Source organism: Vombatus ursinus, unplaced genomic scaffold (assembly GCF_900497805.2).
Source record: "Vombatus ursinus unplaced genomic scaffold, bare-nosed wombat genome assembly UNPS02015255.1, whole genome shotgun sequence".
NCBI classification, from domain to species: Eukaryota; Metazoa; Chordata; class Mammalia; order Diprotodontia; family Vombatidae; genus Vombatus; species Vombatus ursinus.
In genome coordinates this window covers 18034540-18051797 of record NW_020955033.1, presented here as the reverse complement: position 1 = coordinate 18051797, position 17258 = coordinate 18034540, and the positions used below count along the sequence as shown (strand labels likewise).

General features: G+C 37.0%; 1 protein-coding gene across 1 annotated transcript in view; it reads right to left on the bottom strand.

The window, feature by feature from the left end:
- LOC114031933 (cadherin-2) overlaps positions 1–17258 on the bottom strand; it is a 251301-nt gene that overhangs the window by 209613 nt on the left and 24430 nt on the right. Inside the window, exon 2 of the mRNA XM_027847151.1 lies at positions 12407–12518. Within this exon, the coding sequence (XP_027702952.1) occupies positions 12407–12518 (112 nt within the window). The remainder of the gene's footprint in view (positions 1–12406; positions 12519–17258) is intronic.

Genomic DNA, 17258 nt, shown 5'->3' with positions numbered 1-17258 from the left:
GTTGACGACCTATAATTTTATTGGAGAGCTTGGTAAATATTTAGTCAGGGGCCTAACTATTTTTGGAAAAGGAGATACTTTCACTTGTCCAATGCCTTAGGATCTGATGGCAGGAATAGTGAGTAGCACTCACAGCAAGGTGTCCAGTTAGAAGAGGGACAGATAGCAACTTTAGAACTTTACCAGGATCCCAGATAAGTTTCGCTATATCTAAAGAAAGGGCAGTGAGGTGGCTCAGTGATAGAGTGCCTGGCCTGGAATCATGACTTCAAATCCGGCCTCAGATACTTACTAGCTGTGTGACCCTGGGCAAGTCACTTACCACTGTTTGCCTCAGTTTCCTCATCTGTAGAATGAGCTAGAGAAGGAAACGGCGAACCATTTCAGTATCTTTGCCAAGAAAACCCCATATAGAGTCAGAGTCAGATGACTGAAAAAAAAAAACTAAACAATAAACAACAATATCTATGTATGTATGTATGCTCCTAGGTAGAACAGTGGTTAAAGCATAGGACTTTAGGAACTGGCATATATATTTATAATACCAATAAAGACACCAAGTAATTGATCACAGCACCATTAGCCACAGAGAGAGACAGAGAGAGAGAGACAGACAGAGAGACAGAGACAGAGAGAGACAGAGAGAGTGCTAAATTCTAATTTCAAAAGAATAACCCTCCAAAATTTTACCTAGCAAGATGTGTTTTAATAATCTAAGAAAATGTAGATGTAACTAAAAGTAAAGAAAAAACAAATATGTTTTCTACTTTGGGGAAATACTAATGTAAAACTGACGTGCCTTTCATTAGAATTAAATTAGGAAATAAAGCAAGAGAAGAACTTGGAAAGTTTCTGCTCCATGCAACTCCAAATTCAATCAACTGAGGTGGTGAACAGGGGTAAAGGAAAAGCTTGTAAAATACAATGAATATAAAAAATAAACTGTGTAATATCATGTATCAGACAACTCAAATGGAAAGAAAATTAAATTCTGATTAATACTGCTAGTTAAAGAGTGAAGTCTGAATAAATCCAGAGAGATATACTTCATATTAATGAAAGGTTTTAGGCTGAGGCAAGACAGAGCCTTTCAGAAAGAGTGACTGGCTCCTAGAGGAAGGCAGAGGGGAGGGAGACACTATCTTGGCGCAGAGCTGAATCTCATCAGAAGTAGTTGGCAGTCTCAATTTCATTCTTGACATAATGCACAGTACAACCTAGGAATATTAGCATCAAAGACAAATCCACTGGGAAAGAAGCTAGAATATGATGTATATTTTTTTTCAAAACCAACAGCAACCTAAAGCATATAATAAAAAGAAAAAAATTGCTCAAACCTCCTTGAAGACATGAGAAGGAAAAGGAGAAGGAAAAAAAAAAGATCAAGCATTAACTGACTTATGTCTTACAGCTAACTGATTGAAATCCCAACCAAAATAATCTAAGAAACACTTCAGCAATGAACAATTAAAGCAGCATATTGGAGACTGAGAGAAACAGAGAGATCTAATGGGGTGACATAGTATGCGCTCAGAAGGCAATAGTGGAATGCAAGTTAACTAAAGCGAACAGCACCATGATCAATCTGTGGGAAAACTTAGGCTGGCAAAAAGTCAGATGAATAAAAGGGTTGTTGTTTTCTTTTTTTAAAAACAATTCTAGTTGTGTCTCATTGTTTCACATATAATACACAGGTTCCAGAAAAGCAGTTCTGTGGGGGAGGGTGAAAGCAGCGAAACAGGGATGGGTGAATAGGTACAGTAGGCTTGGAAAGAAGACTCTAAAATAAATCATATTCTCCAATTGACTTCAAAAACCTGTTATCACTTTGGTTTGGTTAAGTATTTCCCAACCCACTACGTGCAATGACATTTCCAGCAAAGGCTGATATTAGGCAAATTAGTGATCCTCAAGATATTAAAGATTTCTATTGCAGGAAGAAAAACTGTGGAGCAAGAGAAGTCCGAGATGGGATCTGAAGGTTAGGTGGTTTGAGCTTATCTGCCAGTTTGTACTCATATTGTTTAATGCAATCTTCTCCACTGTTTTCAATTCCTTCAGATTGGCTTATCATTTCCTAGAAAAGCTAGTCTTATCTACAAAGATTTTACTATGAACTTCTTATTCCTGATCATTTACAAAAATTTTAGCTAACACATCTTGATCTCTAAAGCAATGCTGCTTTAAAAAATTTATCAATCTAGTTTTTTACATTCCTTTTAGAGTGAAGGATCATCAGTGAAGTTTTCTCATGGATTGGTCCTGAGGATGGTCTATGAAAACTTTTGTAAAAAGAGTCAAATAACTACAAAAAGTAAAGTCCTTTAATTGGAGCAAAAAAAAAATTGTAAATTTCATAAAAACATGATAATCAACTCATAAGCATACAGTTACTTTAAAGGTTTGCAAAGCATTTTCTTCACAAAAAAACCCTACAAGATGGGTAGTGTAAATATTATTTTATCCATTTTGCACATGAAGAAATTAGGCTTCATGGAGATAAATGGGTGTGTTAATGTTCATCCAGCTCATTAAGTGTCAGAGCTAGGATCCAAACCCAAGTTTCTTGGGTCTTAATTCAATATTGTTTCTGCCATACCACTTCCTGCTAGGAAGCCATGCATATGAAAAAAAATTGGATGAAGGCAGAATTTGTTAACCATAAACTTAATATGAGCCAAGAGTGTCAGGTAGCTACTGAAAAAGTTAAGCATCTTAATTGTGACAGAAGCCCAGATCAGTCCCATTAACTAAATAGAGCCTCTGAACTGGTAAGATTATATATGCACTAGTGTGTTCAATTCTGCGTTTCAATTAAAGAGGGACATTGACAAAGAAGGCTATATATAGAAAGAAAATTCAAATAGCAAAACCTCAGTGAACCTGGGGGTGTTTAACCTGAAGAAGTTAAGATTAAGGGAAATTGGAAAAAGGCAAGATGATAATTTGAGTAATCCAATTCTTTTAGATCCTTATTATTTTACAAAAATAAGTCCTCTTATTCAGTCTTACGGCATTATTTCTGGAACCCAAGACATGTCTAACTAAAGTATGACTAGCAAGAGTCTCACATGGACAGCTGGCTCAGTTGGATGGACAAAAGACATCCACAACTTTGATCTAGCAGCATAACACAGTGGAGAGAGACCAGAATTTGGTGTAAGTATTTGTGTTCAAATCCTAGCTTCTTGACTTTCCTCTTTTAATTAGTTCCTATTTATCCTGTATATAGCTAGCTTTGTGTATATTTGTTTGCGTGTTGCTTCAGATTGTAAACTCCTTGAAGGCAGGAAATATCTTTTGACTTTTTTTTGTATCCCCAGTACTTAGCATAGTGCCTGGGCACATACTAGGTGCTTGATCTTGACTGAGTTGAACTGAGTTTTTATTTGCCAAGTGACCTTATGCAAGTCAATTCTCATCTCTGGACCTGAATTTCCTCATATGTAAAATGAAGAAATTGTAGCAGATTATTTCTAAGGTTCCTTCCAACTATATATTCTAGAGTTGTGCACAGACATATTAATTATCAGGGCATCTCAGTGAAAGTTGGAACTAGTAAAATCCATCCGTGTAACTGGAAAAAAAAAAACAATAAAATCATCGTCATATATGAATAGCAGAGGGAGAGGGAATGTGTGTGTGTGTGCATTTGTGTGTGTGTGGTGGGGAGGCAGGCCATAGCAAGCATCACAGGAATAAAATAATGAGTTTTAGAAATAAAATAAAGTATTTGAAGATAATCAAAATTAAACTCATTTACAAAGAATCTCAGTTCTGGTTTTGATCTCAGGCACAGAAATTGTTTTTCTCTTTTTACACAAGTTATAGGTAGAAAAGAGTATGAGAATAATTGCACAATGGCACACTTGAGATTCAATATGGCCACATTCCTCTCCTCCTCTTCTTCAGGTATTGCTACCACCAACATGCAAGGAAAGAGTCTCTGTGCTCTTAGTGGTTTCACCCACAATCAATTGGAAATCAGTATTAACACTTACAATCTGGAAAGCCTTATGAATAAGATGCTCATAAGTGCATCTTTCAAATCCCACTAACACTTAAGAAAATATTCACACAATCAATAGAAGACCACCTTATCAGAAAGGAAAAATAAAAGCAAAATCCGTAGTTTCATAACCCAGTTTAGCAAAGTCCTCTAATGTGGCGTAACTGATTTAAAAAGCATTGCTTCCCGTTTTCAGTAAAACACAGAATATATAAAATGCCTGCCTGTCCACCTCCTGAAAGAGAATCAAAAGTCCTAAAAAACCTAGTGACCCAACAAAAAGTATTTCACTTATCTAAAGATTGTACAGTGCAGCTTCCTCCTAGTATTAATGCACACAACCATCAATCTCAAAGGGGTCAATAAAAATAGCAGCCTGTGGTTTATTTTCAAGAATATTTTCAGGAATCCATTCATGCTCACCAATGCTAGGTGGCTACATGATTATTATTTTCAACCAGATTGAAATTGCTTTCGATTAGTTTACTTACTCAGCTGTCTATACCTGTATATATCACTTGGGGCAAAATACAGGGAAATGCCATATTGGTACATCTACACAAGTGTTTGTGATTCTTTTAGCTACAATAAAGGTGCCTGTTATTATAAAGTGTTAAGAACACTGCAATTGAATGAAAACTTGTGTTATCAATTACTTTGGATTATTTTCAGGTCATTTTAAAATTCAGTGGAATACACACACACAACACACACACACACATACACATACAGCACGATGTGTGTATCAGTGTACACACACACACATACACAATTATCAGAATCCAGATTAAATTTCAAAGGCCTGGAATTTTCTGCTCATGAAACACTAAAATTGCTTATAAGTTTATAGGGCTGTTAGTTTTTCTCGTCATCACCTGCACCCAAAAATACTCTGTAGATCATCATTGTTCACTCTGCTGAGTAACCACATTAAAAAGAGAAGCTTTCTCTTTATCATACATAGTAATAAATAAATACATATAAAAAACCTACCATGTCAAATCTCATCAACCTGATCTCCTACTGAGTTAAGATAACAGAAAATAATTCTAGGTTAACAAGCTGTGTGACCTCAGGCAAGTTTAGGTTTCAACTTCCTTGCTAGGGGAAAAAATGTGGATTGTACTAGATAATCTTGAAGGGCTTTATCAAGCTCTAAAATTTTAAAATTCTTTGATACATCTCAATAGAGATATGGACACTCTTTACTGATGCTAAATGCAATCCCTGTATGCTTTCTCATCCTCTGCAGATGACCGTCATGTTTCCCCAGGAATCACCCAACATGTTGGAAAGTTTTGCTCTTGTTCGTGAAGTTCCTCAAATGTATCAACATAACATTCAGGTTTGTCCATCTGGTAACTCTCATTCTTGGTATATGACCAGTTTGCATCCCTTTCAAGTCATCTATTGTCATCAATAATGTCTTTCATACCACTTCTTGCGAGCCAAGTTATGACCATTTACATGCTACAGCCTGCTTATGCCCAATATATACCTTTCTATGGTTTCTACTTTCTATGAATTTACTGTGTATATTTCATCATAAATAAAATCATATTATATTGTAAGCAAACTTTATAAAGTAAATTCATTTTACATGATCTTATTTCATCAATACAAGAACAAATGTGGAAATCACACTTTTTTTTAACCTAAATTTAAAACATTTTTTCTAAGGTCTCATCTACCTTTAAAGGTAAACATGCTTACAAAATAAGCTGTGTCAATGACATCCAACATTCTCCTTCCCTCTCTCCCCATTTTTTGTCAGTAGAGATGGTACCAGCTCAATGGGCTTTCATTGAGTGCCCACCTGTAAGACCTGCTAAAAAAGGCAGAGGACCTTGACTGGGTATTGGCCTACTGCTAGAAAATCAAGAGATTATGGTTGCAAAACACCTTTCAATACAGTAGCATATACCTCATACCCAAGGTATTTGTTAAAAAGAGAAACTTTTTGTATGCATGGGAACTAAGTCCTAAGTAGTTACTTAAAGAACAATGAGATTAAGTGACTTGCCCAGAGGTTATATTGCTAGTGTTAGGGTCATAATTTGAATTCAGGTTTCCTCACTCCAAGTACAGTTCCCCACATTCCTTATATTTAATAAATACTGTTATTAGCACAATAATAGCACCATTAAGAGAAAGATATGTTTCATATTATTGTGAAATAAATGACAGGCAAGATACTGATAGGCTAGCTCTCTATATACCAAAGGACTGTGTCTTTCCGTATATGTTTCAGATCAAGAGCTCAGACTGCAGAATTACAACACTGTTACCCTAACAATTCATCCAGATCCCAAAAGCACTGGTTCAGCTAGTATACCTGCAAACACTGGCCACAAGGAAAAGAATTCAATGAATTTAACTGTGCCACACTCTTACATCTGTTTCAACTACATGAGCAAACCCTCCCAGAAGGACTCAAAACACAAAACAAAATGTACAAGTGAAAACTTTAGAACCTTCCAAAGCAGTAATATTCCCCAAATCCTTTTACACCAGAGATACTATTCATTCTTAAAGGAAAGTTTCAGGCTTCACAAAAGCCTGAGTTGGGGAGTAGGTTTGCTCGTGGCCACAAATGTGTTTACCCACACACATACTCATTCTTTCAAAAACAGCATTTTGGATTTTTTCTTAAGATTTTGGTGCTCTTTAATATATTTTAAAAAACACAAAGAAAAGCTAATGATATATCATCTGACAAATAGCCTTATAAACACCAAAAGGCAGTTAAAGACATATGCACACAAACTATAGACACTGGAAGGAATTTCAACAAAAACAATCACATAATTTGCTCTATGGAGAGCAGGGGCTACAGACAAAGATCTTTTTTCCCCCCAAGTTTTTATATTTCTAGCCCCAGGGGAAAAAGAAAAAAAGAAAAACTAAGTCTTTTCTCCAGTTTGTACTTAAGAGACCTCGGCAGGAAGTTCCACTCAATTCCTGTCACTGGTATTATCTAATAACCAGAAAATATGCTTTTTACAATGAGAGTATTTCAATAGGACAGTGTGATCAAACAAGTCAATGGCATGTAGTGACCAACAAAGTATACGCACTCAAAATGTGGAGGAAAAATTAACCACTACAATAATTTTGTGGGAGACAAAAATCCAGTCTGTGTCTCTTTTTCATCTTGTCTGAACCATTACTGAGATAAGGCAATATAATGTGTGCTTCTGTCCCTTTCGTAGTCTCTTGAAAATGCCACATGTTTCAGCCTCTAGGAAGAGGACATGTTGTTTCACAGACAATTAAAATTAAAAATAGACAGGGTGTTGATACCTCCACTAAAGTCTTGAGTCTGATAATGGTCATATGGTCCTGCAAAGGTGACCTTGAGTTTTTGAAGGGTCGGCCAAAGGAGCATATGCACTCGTAAGGCTTACTGAATTGGAAAGGTCTGAACTACGGGTTTGAGGGCACCCTGTATGGCTGCTGTCCCAACTGAGAAAAAGACTCATCAACCATTAAGTTTGGCTACAAGCATTTTTGGACCATGGTCATTATGTGATCTGAGTCTGTGGCAATAGTACCCACAGCAAAAACTTCACAGATCACTGGAATTATCAAAATAAGGATGTTGACAACTCTGAAAAAAATTGTCAGACAGAAAGAAAGCACCTTGGTATTTTAAATTTTGGCAGAAACTCATCTTCAGTTAATGGCACATATGGGTTGTTATTATAATAATAAAGATAGCTAAAATTTATATAATACCTATCATTTGACAAGCACTTTGCTGAGCATTTTACAAATATTATCTCATTTGATCCTCACAGGAACTCTAGGAAGTGAGTGCTTTTTTTTTTAACAGATGAGGAAACTGAGGCAGTTTGTTTTTGTTGTTTTATAAAGTAACTTGCCCAGATTCATACAGCTACTAAGTATCTGATGCCAAATTTGAACTCGGGTCTTCCTGACTTTCAAGTTCAGTGTTCTGTTATACTACCTAGCTGCCCCCTCTATTTCCAAAGAGAGAACAATCCAAGAGACTGGGATCTCTCACCTCCATAAAGATTGTGATATATTGTATAAAATAGAGGATTGGGACTCGGAGGACTTGGGTATCAAATTCCAATTCTATTGCTTACTATATGTGCAACCTTGGGCAAATAATCTCTCTCTGAGTCTTTAATTTACTTATCTATATGATGGGAGGGACAGTGAGGGAGGATCGGATAACATGATCTCCAAAGTCCCCTTTCCAGCACTAAATCTATGATTTTATGAAAACTCTTTTTTTTTTATTTGGAGGGCAAGGGCAGCATTAGGTGGGGGGGAAATAAGGCCTAAACAAAAACTATGTGAGCAAGCATAAATCTTAACAGAACAAATGTAATTTACATTTTCTTTGACCTTAGAGTTTTCAAAGCATTTTCACTGACATTATCTCAAATGACCCTGACAAAACCTCATTAAATATTCAATAGAGAAGGGACTACTAGAAAACACACACACACACACACACACACACACACACACAGAGTCTGCCTCTGGTTTAGAATTCTTCCAATCAATCAATAAGCATTTATTAAGCACCTACTACTATGAGCCAGGCACTAATGGACAGAAAGACAAAAATGAATGTCTGTCTTTGAGGAAATTCCAATCTACAGTGGAGAAAAGTACACATATAGAAGAGGCTGTACTGTGGCTAGCTCCAACCTACCAAGAGTTAAATTTTCTGGGTGGAAATTAACAAACACTAAAAATCAGGACCTGATTTATTGTTTTGTTGCTTGTCTAGACTTAAGTGTTAATAATGCAAATTAAACTTAAAAGTGTGTTCTTACTCAGGTGTTAAACATTTGCCAGAACACCTTCACATACATAGGGAAATACAAAATGTTGGGGCAAGGGCATTATCAGCTGGGGAGGATTAGGAAAGGCTTCATATAGAATATGGAACTTGAGTTAAACATTGAAGGGAATAAGGGATTCTAAGAAATGGAGATGAGGAGACAATGTCTTCCAGGCAGGAGAAATAACCAGTTAAAAATCAAGTGAGAGGAATAGTAAGGAGGCCAAGCCTGACTAGACCACAGAATATGTAAAGGGAAGTAAATGTACAGGCTAAGAGGCCAGATTGTGAAGAGCTTGAAATGTCAATGTAGGTAAACGGAAGCCTCTGAAGTTCACTGGGTAGAGGACTGACTGAGGTAGAGGCCTTGAATCACTTTGGCTGCTATGTGAAGGAGACACGTGAGGCTAAGTGAGAAGTATGAGGGCCAGAACTAGGGTTGTGGGGCTTTCTACTGTACTAAATATCACACTGATTCCTACTGTAAAAAGGGAGATAAAACAATTATTTGTGCCACAGTGGTTGAGAGGTGAGGAGGAAAAGTCTTATATTTTGAAACTTCTCACAATCTAGGGTATCTTTAAGTAGTTAAATACTCAGATGTGTCAATTCTAAACACACATACATATACATACACATACACACACACACACACACACACAAGCACAAAACTTCAAATAAGGGCATACGGCAGAGCCCCTGTGAAAATCTAATTAGTTCTGGTTGCCACAGAATTTTATAAAAGCAATCTTATAAAGGAGTCTTAAAGATTTTCACCATTGACAGGCAATTCAAGTTTAGATCAAACTACACTAACCAAATCTCTTTTCTTTCAAGCTTCAATGACTCGTATTTTTTATAATAAATAGGTCTATGAAAAAAAAAACCATCATTAACTGAAGTCCCATCCCCCTGCAGTTAAATTTGAAGGAAAAACATCATCTGTTCATTTAAGGTACCTAGTTACACTTCAGATTTAAGTATTTTTTTTTCTAGGATTTACAGGGAAAACTAAAACTGAATTGAATACATAATTAGATATGAATTGGATAATTAGATATGATATGATTCTATATTCAAAATCATTAGTGCCACAACTCAATAAATTAACTAACAATTTCTATGAACTCTTACACTGTACGCAAGTAGTTAAACCATGAATCTACATTTCAACTCTATTCAAAGTTGATGACGGGCTTTTTTTTTCATTAAGTAGCTCACTTTTACAATGCTGTGTATTAACATGAATAGTTTAAGAACTACTTCATCTTCCAGGAAAAGTTTAGTTTTTGATTCGGCATATGAAGTGGAACTTTGCTCAAATGAATTTAAAAACAAAAACCAAAAGCCTGAACAAAATACTTGGCAATCTTCATTCCCTGTGATCCAGGATGTTTAGACTAAGATGCTTTCCCCAGGAGGATTGAGGAAGAGGGAGGATGTAGATACAGTCAGTGAGAGTGACTAATGAATGCCTATTCAGTGATTTTGGCCTAGCCGCCGACTCCAAAGGAATTCTATCAAGCCCTATAATTAACTTTTACCTGACCCACTCATGGTTGATGTATTCAATGACAAAAACCCCGAAGTACCTCCTAACCATGCTCATGGTTCTCAATGAGTCATTATGCCCTCTATCTTACAATGAAAATTAGATAGCTAGTGGCTCTCATGGTACTCATGGTAACCCCACCTCCTGTGGGGGCTCTGCAGACAACCTCTGCTTCCCAAATAGTAGAAAATGGGCCCCTTCTACCCTGCTCTTTTGGTCCAATATGCTGCCTGAGTAGTCTCAGTAGAGGCCAGAATATTATGATCCTCATACACAATTTAGATAAACCTTTCTATTAAAGGTTATATGGAATACACTGATATGGGTTGGGCTTATACCATGAGCACTCTATACTTGAAGTAATATAAAGTATTCCTTCTTTGAGGGCCACCTCTTTGAACTGGGCATATGAGTAATTACACAGTCTGCTTATGATAATGACCTCTCAGGAAATGACCACATCACTATTCCCTAGTGCATTCTCAGGTAACAGCCTGGAAGGAGCCTTTTCGTCTCTAGTAGGTGACTTTTGACTTAGAACAAACTTGGGTCTTTCCATAGCAGACCCCGGCATTGCTTAAAGAAAGATAAGCAAGAGAGGGCAGAAAATATTAAAATGGTCCAAGAATATTGCTTCTAATTGAAGCCCATGACCTGGCTAGCAGGCAGTCATCAAGTAAAGAAAGAAGAAAAAGCTTGGCATTGCCAGTCACACTACCTATCTATATACCCTCTTCACCTCTCTAGGGAAAAGGGCCCAATCTAAATTAGCTAAAATAAGTATACTCTGGACATTTGTGAGTAATGTAGTTATCTTGCCAAAACAAACAAACAAAAAAAAGACAAACCAACCCCAAACCCACAAGTTTACCTATCTATGCTCTCCCAATAGGCAATAATTGCATGCCATCAAGTGTTGGGCTTGGGAGGATACCACTTCTATCACTGTATTAATTCTATTTAAGTGCTTACATGTTAGAAGCTAACCTTGGAATCAAAAGACAAGGATTCAAGACCTGCCTCTGAAACATAGAGTGGTATGACCATGAGCAAATCACTCAACCTTGCAGTATCTCAATCAACTTTCATAGACAATAAATTATAGGGGAAGAGTTGCTAATCCACATATGGAAAGCGTTTCTATACCAAGAGTTCCTGACACTGACGAAATCACAGCTTCAGATTTAAGAGGGAAAAAAAGATAGTCACATACTCATGCCTGGAGTTCTGTTCTTCTCTACTTAATAGAAATTAGTATCATATGGCTCTGATGCTCCTTTGCAGAAATATCATAAATCATGTTGCTCCTTTCACAAGATTCTGCTAGTTCCCTATCTTCCCCTTAAAGGTCCTTGCATTGCGATAATGGCAGTGTCAGAATATTTTTCATCCAGTTTTCTTTTGGGATAGATGATTATCCTGTCCCAGAAGACCCAAAGTCACTCAGAATTTGAGGCAGTTGTCCTTCCTGCCACCATATGCTCAGTAATGGGGAGTATGGGATCCAGGGTGATACATAACTTTTTGGTGATATTTGGGTCTCACTGTAGTTGTATCCACTAGTTCATGGAGCTGCAGCAACTTGTTCCTGTGTGTCCTTTCAATGAATCTCACTTCTCCCTATACCTGCAAGTCTTTGACTCAAAGTCTTCTCCTTGACCCTGTGAAGCCAACCCAAGTTCTGATCATCCTACCATCAGGCTGATATGCCTTAAAACAGTGATAACTAGATTATCAGAAAATAAAATAGTAAACAGTTCAAAGGAAGACTTGTATTGCAAATCAAAATGGAGGATATATGAAAGAATATTATCAAGAGTACAGAAACCTTCCAATTATCTACTATAAGAGACTAATGAACTTATGATAAAGGTAGAATATGGCCCCTACAGTCTCATTATAGTGACTGAAGAATTCATATTGGTTACTACAGCAGAAAGGATTTAGGGATTTTTTTAAATGACCAATTTGTTGCAAAAAGCACAGAACAGAAAAAAAAGAAATATTTCTTTTCAAATGATACCATTGAGAAGAGGTTGTCCTTCATGCACACCCCTCGATAAGACTGCACTGTAAACATCTTCAGGAAATCCAGTCTTGCATAATGTGATTTCACCAGTTGCCTGTATTGGTGCCTGAAATACAAGATAAAATGTGTGTAATAATCGTAACCCCCTTCAACTAAGTAACATTCCACTTGGGAAAAAAAAAAGAACTCATTTCTCTTCTATCTTGTACAAACAACTCCTTTGTTTCTCAATGGCTACAATTAGAAATTTGAGGGCAAAGGGTTAATCTTTTTGATAACTGGAATGGAAGGAACAAATCCCACTTGTCTAGTAAGAGCTAAATACTACACATTCAGGATTCTTCTAACTACTGAACATTTCAAGTAAAATGCTTATTGAAACTCAAGTGGAATCATAGGAGAAACAAAAACATCTCTCATACTCTAATAAACCTTGCATTAATCACCACCACAAACTTATTTTTCAATAGTAGGAAGGAGACACTTTTAACATTTACTTTTAGAGATTGTATTAGCCATCTAAAACATTTGGTTATGGAGAGTTTCTCTCATTCTACTGTGTACATTGACAAAAGAGATGAAAATCTTCTATGAGAAAAGCAGTACCTACACAAACTCAAACTGGTTCCACAAAAATAACATAATTACCTTAATTTAGAAATATGACTGCAATAAATAAAACTAAAAGTCTAATTTTTCCAATTAAATATATACTTTTCTAAAATATACTTTATATTGTGCCATAGCGATAATTTGATTTCTAACTTTATGAATCATACTGCATTTATGATGCTTGCGGCGAAATTCTCCTTAAAATTAGTAAACAAGCAGCCTTTTTTTTTGTTCTCACCTTTATTCTTTCTCATCTAGTGTTCTTAATATCCTAAATTGGCTTAGAAATCAAATCTCCAGTACATGCTCTTTCAGTCACCAATACGTAGCCACATTTTTTTTTAGCCCACATTGGCCCAAGGCTGTCTTTACTTAGTAAAATTCTGATAGGAATTTAAGTAACTGAAAGCACCGTGGTTTTTGTGGTTTATGTGATATATATGGATATGTGGCAGGTCTCAGCGAGTTATTTCACTTAAAGCATTAAGTACAGTTAAAATTTCACACAAATTTAATTCAGGTACACATTACATTACCTATACTTATTTTGATTAGTAGAAGATTTTAGCATATTGTAGGTACTGGCCTTCTATAAATTATAAAATGGGTTGTGTTGTAAAAGTTGATTTTCACATTGGTTGTTTGGAACTCAAAACACATTTTCCCCCACAGAAACAATGTTATATGCAGTGATTAGCTTTCCAGGCCAACCAGTAAAAGGCTGTTTAACTCATTATTTACCTGAAGAACAGCACTAATAAAGCAGTGTGTATTAATTCAATGATTGAATAATAGTGCTTCAATGGGAAAATGTAATTCTGAGTTCCAAATGAGGATGTTTGAGATGTATATTCAGTCTTTATCTGGGCTCTGCCCCAAAATGAAAGACAAACACTTTGGGGATGGAGGGATAATACAAGGAAAGAAGAGTTGTGAAAAATCTAAAAAGGGTTTAAGGGGAAAAGAGAAGGGGGAGGCAATGAGGAACAAGCAAAATCCTCTCCTTCCTAATGGGTGGTCAGGAGTAGAGGGTAAAAGACAAATGGAGAACCTATCAGCTGGCTGACCTGCCAAGGTTTTCCCTTTGCATCCCCTCTCAGCACACTGCTCACTCCCAGAGAAAACTGAAAAGCAAAGACTAAGACTTTGAAGGTGAAGTAGAGGTAGCCAAAGGCCCAGGGCAGAGTACAGACACAAGAGGGATATGGGTGGCAGGCAAACCCCTAACAGTAGCAAGCCTAGGATGTCCATTCCCACCTGAGGATACAAGTCAGGTGTGTCTACAAATTGAGGACGGTCTCTGTTACTAATTAAAGGTCTGCATTTCCCAAAGTATTCCCACTGTCAAAGAGAAAAATCAATTCTAAATTACTTTACATCATATTATACTGCCTCTGTAAGTTTTACAATCATCTCAGAAAAACCAAAAACTTCTAAGCCTGATTCCTCATCCGCAAAATGGGGTATTATTAGAGTATCTACTTCATAAGGACCAAATGAGGATGAAAGCAAAGCAAAATGCTAAATAAATTTCAGCTATTATTATTAGGAGAAATGGAATAGCCCAGCAGATAAAGAGTTGGTTTTGAGTCAGAAGACTAGATTCAAGGACTGCTTTGACCCATAGAGACAATGGGACCCTATGCATGTTCCTTAAACTCCCCATGCAACTCTCAAAGACTAAATTACAGAGCAGTTGTTGATCTGTACTGGTTGAGACAGTGTTGTAACTGACTCCTTAGATGAATGAAATCATAGACCTGTCCCCAAAATACTCTGTTGTCATTGTCATCATCATCATTAATAGCACTGTTCTAGATGTTACAAGGTCACCTAAATAACAACTGGTTTCTATATAATATTATTAATTTGTATGGATTTAGAGCTAATGGGGCTTGAGAATCATATATTCCTGACCTGAAGGCTGGTGCTCTATCCACTGCGCCACCTAGTTGCCCTGAGAATCATATATTCCAACACCCTCATTTTACAGATGAGAGAACTGAGGCCTCGAAAGGATAAGTCACTTATTTGCTGTATGCTGTAGTGAATAGTGAACTAGAAATTCAGCTCAAATGATCTGCCTCTAGATCTAATATTTTTATATACTCTGCTAGAAGATGGGATCCAAGCCATCAAAGAGTGTAAAAACTAAGTACAAGATGTCCCAGAAATCTTAGTGAAGTTTTGAGCCTTAATAGCTTAAATATCAATTAGCTTAAAGCTGCACTAAGACTTTTGGGACATCCTGTATAAGACAAGAAAACCGATACGACACAGAACTACACAAAAGGAGCAAATCCCCATTAAAAGAAAGTCTCAGTCTATATGAAAAAACAGAAAACTTTCAATGTTGTAAGAATAGATGAACAGACTTAAAGGTCTATTTAGCAATGTTGGGATCAAGGTCTACTTCATTATGAGTAATTATCATCATTATTTTTTCATTAAAATTCTACTCTAAAATGCCATCTTGGCACAAAAATGACCCTGACATCTGAAAAGCTCATCAAATCAGTCAACAAGCATTTATTAAGCACCTTTTATGTATCATTCAATGCTAAATACTGTGCTCTCAGAGGGAGCTCACAGTCATATGGGGGAGACAAGTGTAAGTAAGTGCGAATAAGAGATATACACAGGATATATAAATTGTAGGTAATCAACAGAGGGAAGGCACTAGCACTAAGAGATATTGGTAAAGTCTTCTTATAGAAAGTGATATGCTAGCAGTGACTTAAAGGAGGCCAGGAAGCCTAGATGAGGAGAGAGAGCATTCCAGGCATGAGGGACAACCAGTGAAAACAGCCACAGTCAGGATGAAAGTCAGGAGATGGAATGTTTTGTTCAAGGAACAGAAAAGAAGCCAGTGTCCCTGGATTTCACAGTACAAGGGGGAGGGGGTGATATAAAGTGTAACAAAACCAATAAGGTAGGAGAGAGTCAAGTTATAAATGGCTTTACAAGACAAGCAGAGGATTTGTATTTGATCCTGGAGGTGACAGAGTGAGCCACTGGAGTTTATTGAATAGGGAGAGGTAGAAAGTGATATGGTCAGGCCTGCACTTCAGGGAGATCAATTTGAGAGCTGAGTAGAGGACGGGGGCAGGGGCAGAGAGATTTAAGGCAAGGAGATTGTAGTCCTGACATGAGGCAATGAGGGCCTATACCAGAATGGTAGCATCAGAGGAGAGAAGGGGGCACATAATGCCAAAGATGTTATGAAAGTAAAATCAACAGCACTTGGTGACAGACTGTATACAGGAGGATAAGAGTGAGGATTCCAGGATGACACCTAGATTATGAGCCTGGGTAACCAGGAGGACGGTGGTGTCCTTTCACTTGGGCACGCTGGTAAATCTTTAACAATCCCCCCCCCCAAAAAAAGTACACAGAACACCCTTTTGAGTCCAATATGCATTACTTATATTTTCTACTGATATTTTCTCTATTACTTTCTTAGGTCCAGACAATCAATAATCATCAAATTAAGCCATGATTTAAAGCATTTGCCCATTTCCATGAACAGGATTTAACCGCTTGAACTGGCTCCCATACTATACCTTTGCTTCTATGGGAAAGTTGAAAAGAGAAAAGAGTTTGGAGGGAAAGACGGGCTCAGTTACGGACGTGCTGAGTATAAGATATGCTTGGGATATCCATTTGAAAATATCCAATAAACAATTGGACATTCAAACCTGGAAGGCAGGAAAGACATTAGGCTTGGACAAGTAAATCTGAGAATCAATCATCAGCATAGAGATGATAATTAAATCCATGGGAGCTGACAAGATCACCAAGCAAAACAGCATAGAGGGAGAAGAGACCAGAGAACAGAGTCCTGGGAGATATCCATTAGCAAGCATGGCTTGGACAAAGATCCAGCAAAGAAAGACTGAGGAGTAATCAGACAGGTAGAAAGAGAGCACAAGCTTTGCCTGATCCTGGGAAGGTGGAAAGGCCTTCACTATGGACTCAACGATGAATAGCATGTGAGAGGTTCATCACCAGAAACTTGGTTAAATGTCAATAGATTTCAGAAGTCACAATTCATATAGTAGCACTGGGGAGAATGGAATCTATGTCAATAACAGAAGCGTCCAACACCGATAAAATCATATAATGTTTTAAGTATTAATATAGTTTTTAATATTATTTTACAGCTTTCAAAATGATCTCACATAAATCACGTGAGCTCGTGGCAAGTGTCAGCTTTTTTTAAAATGATTTTAAA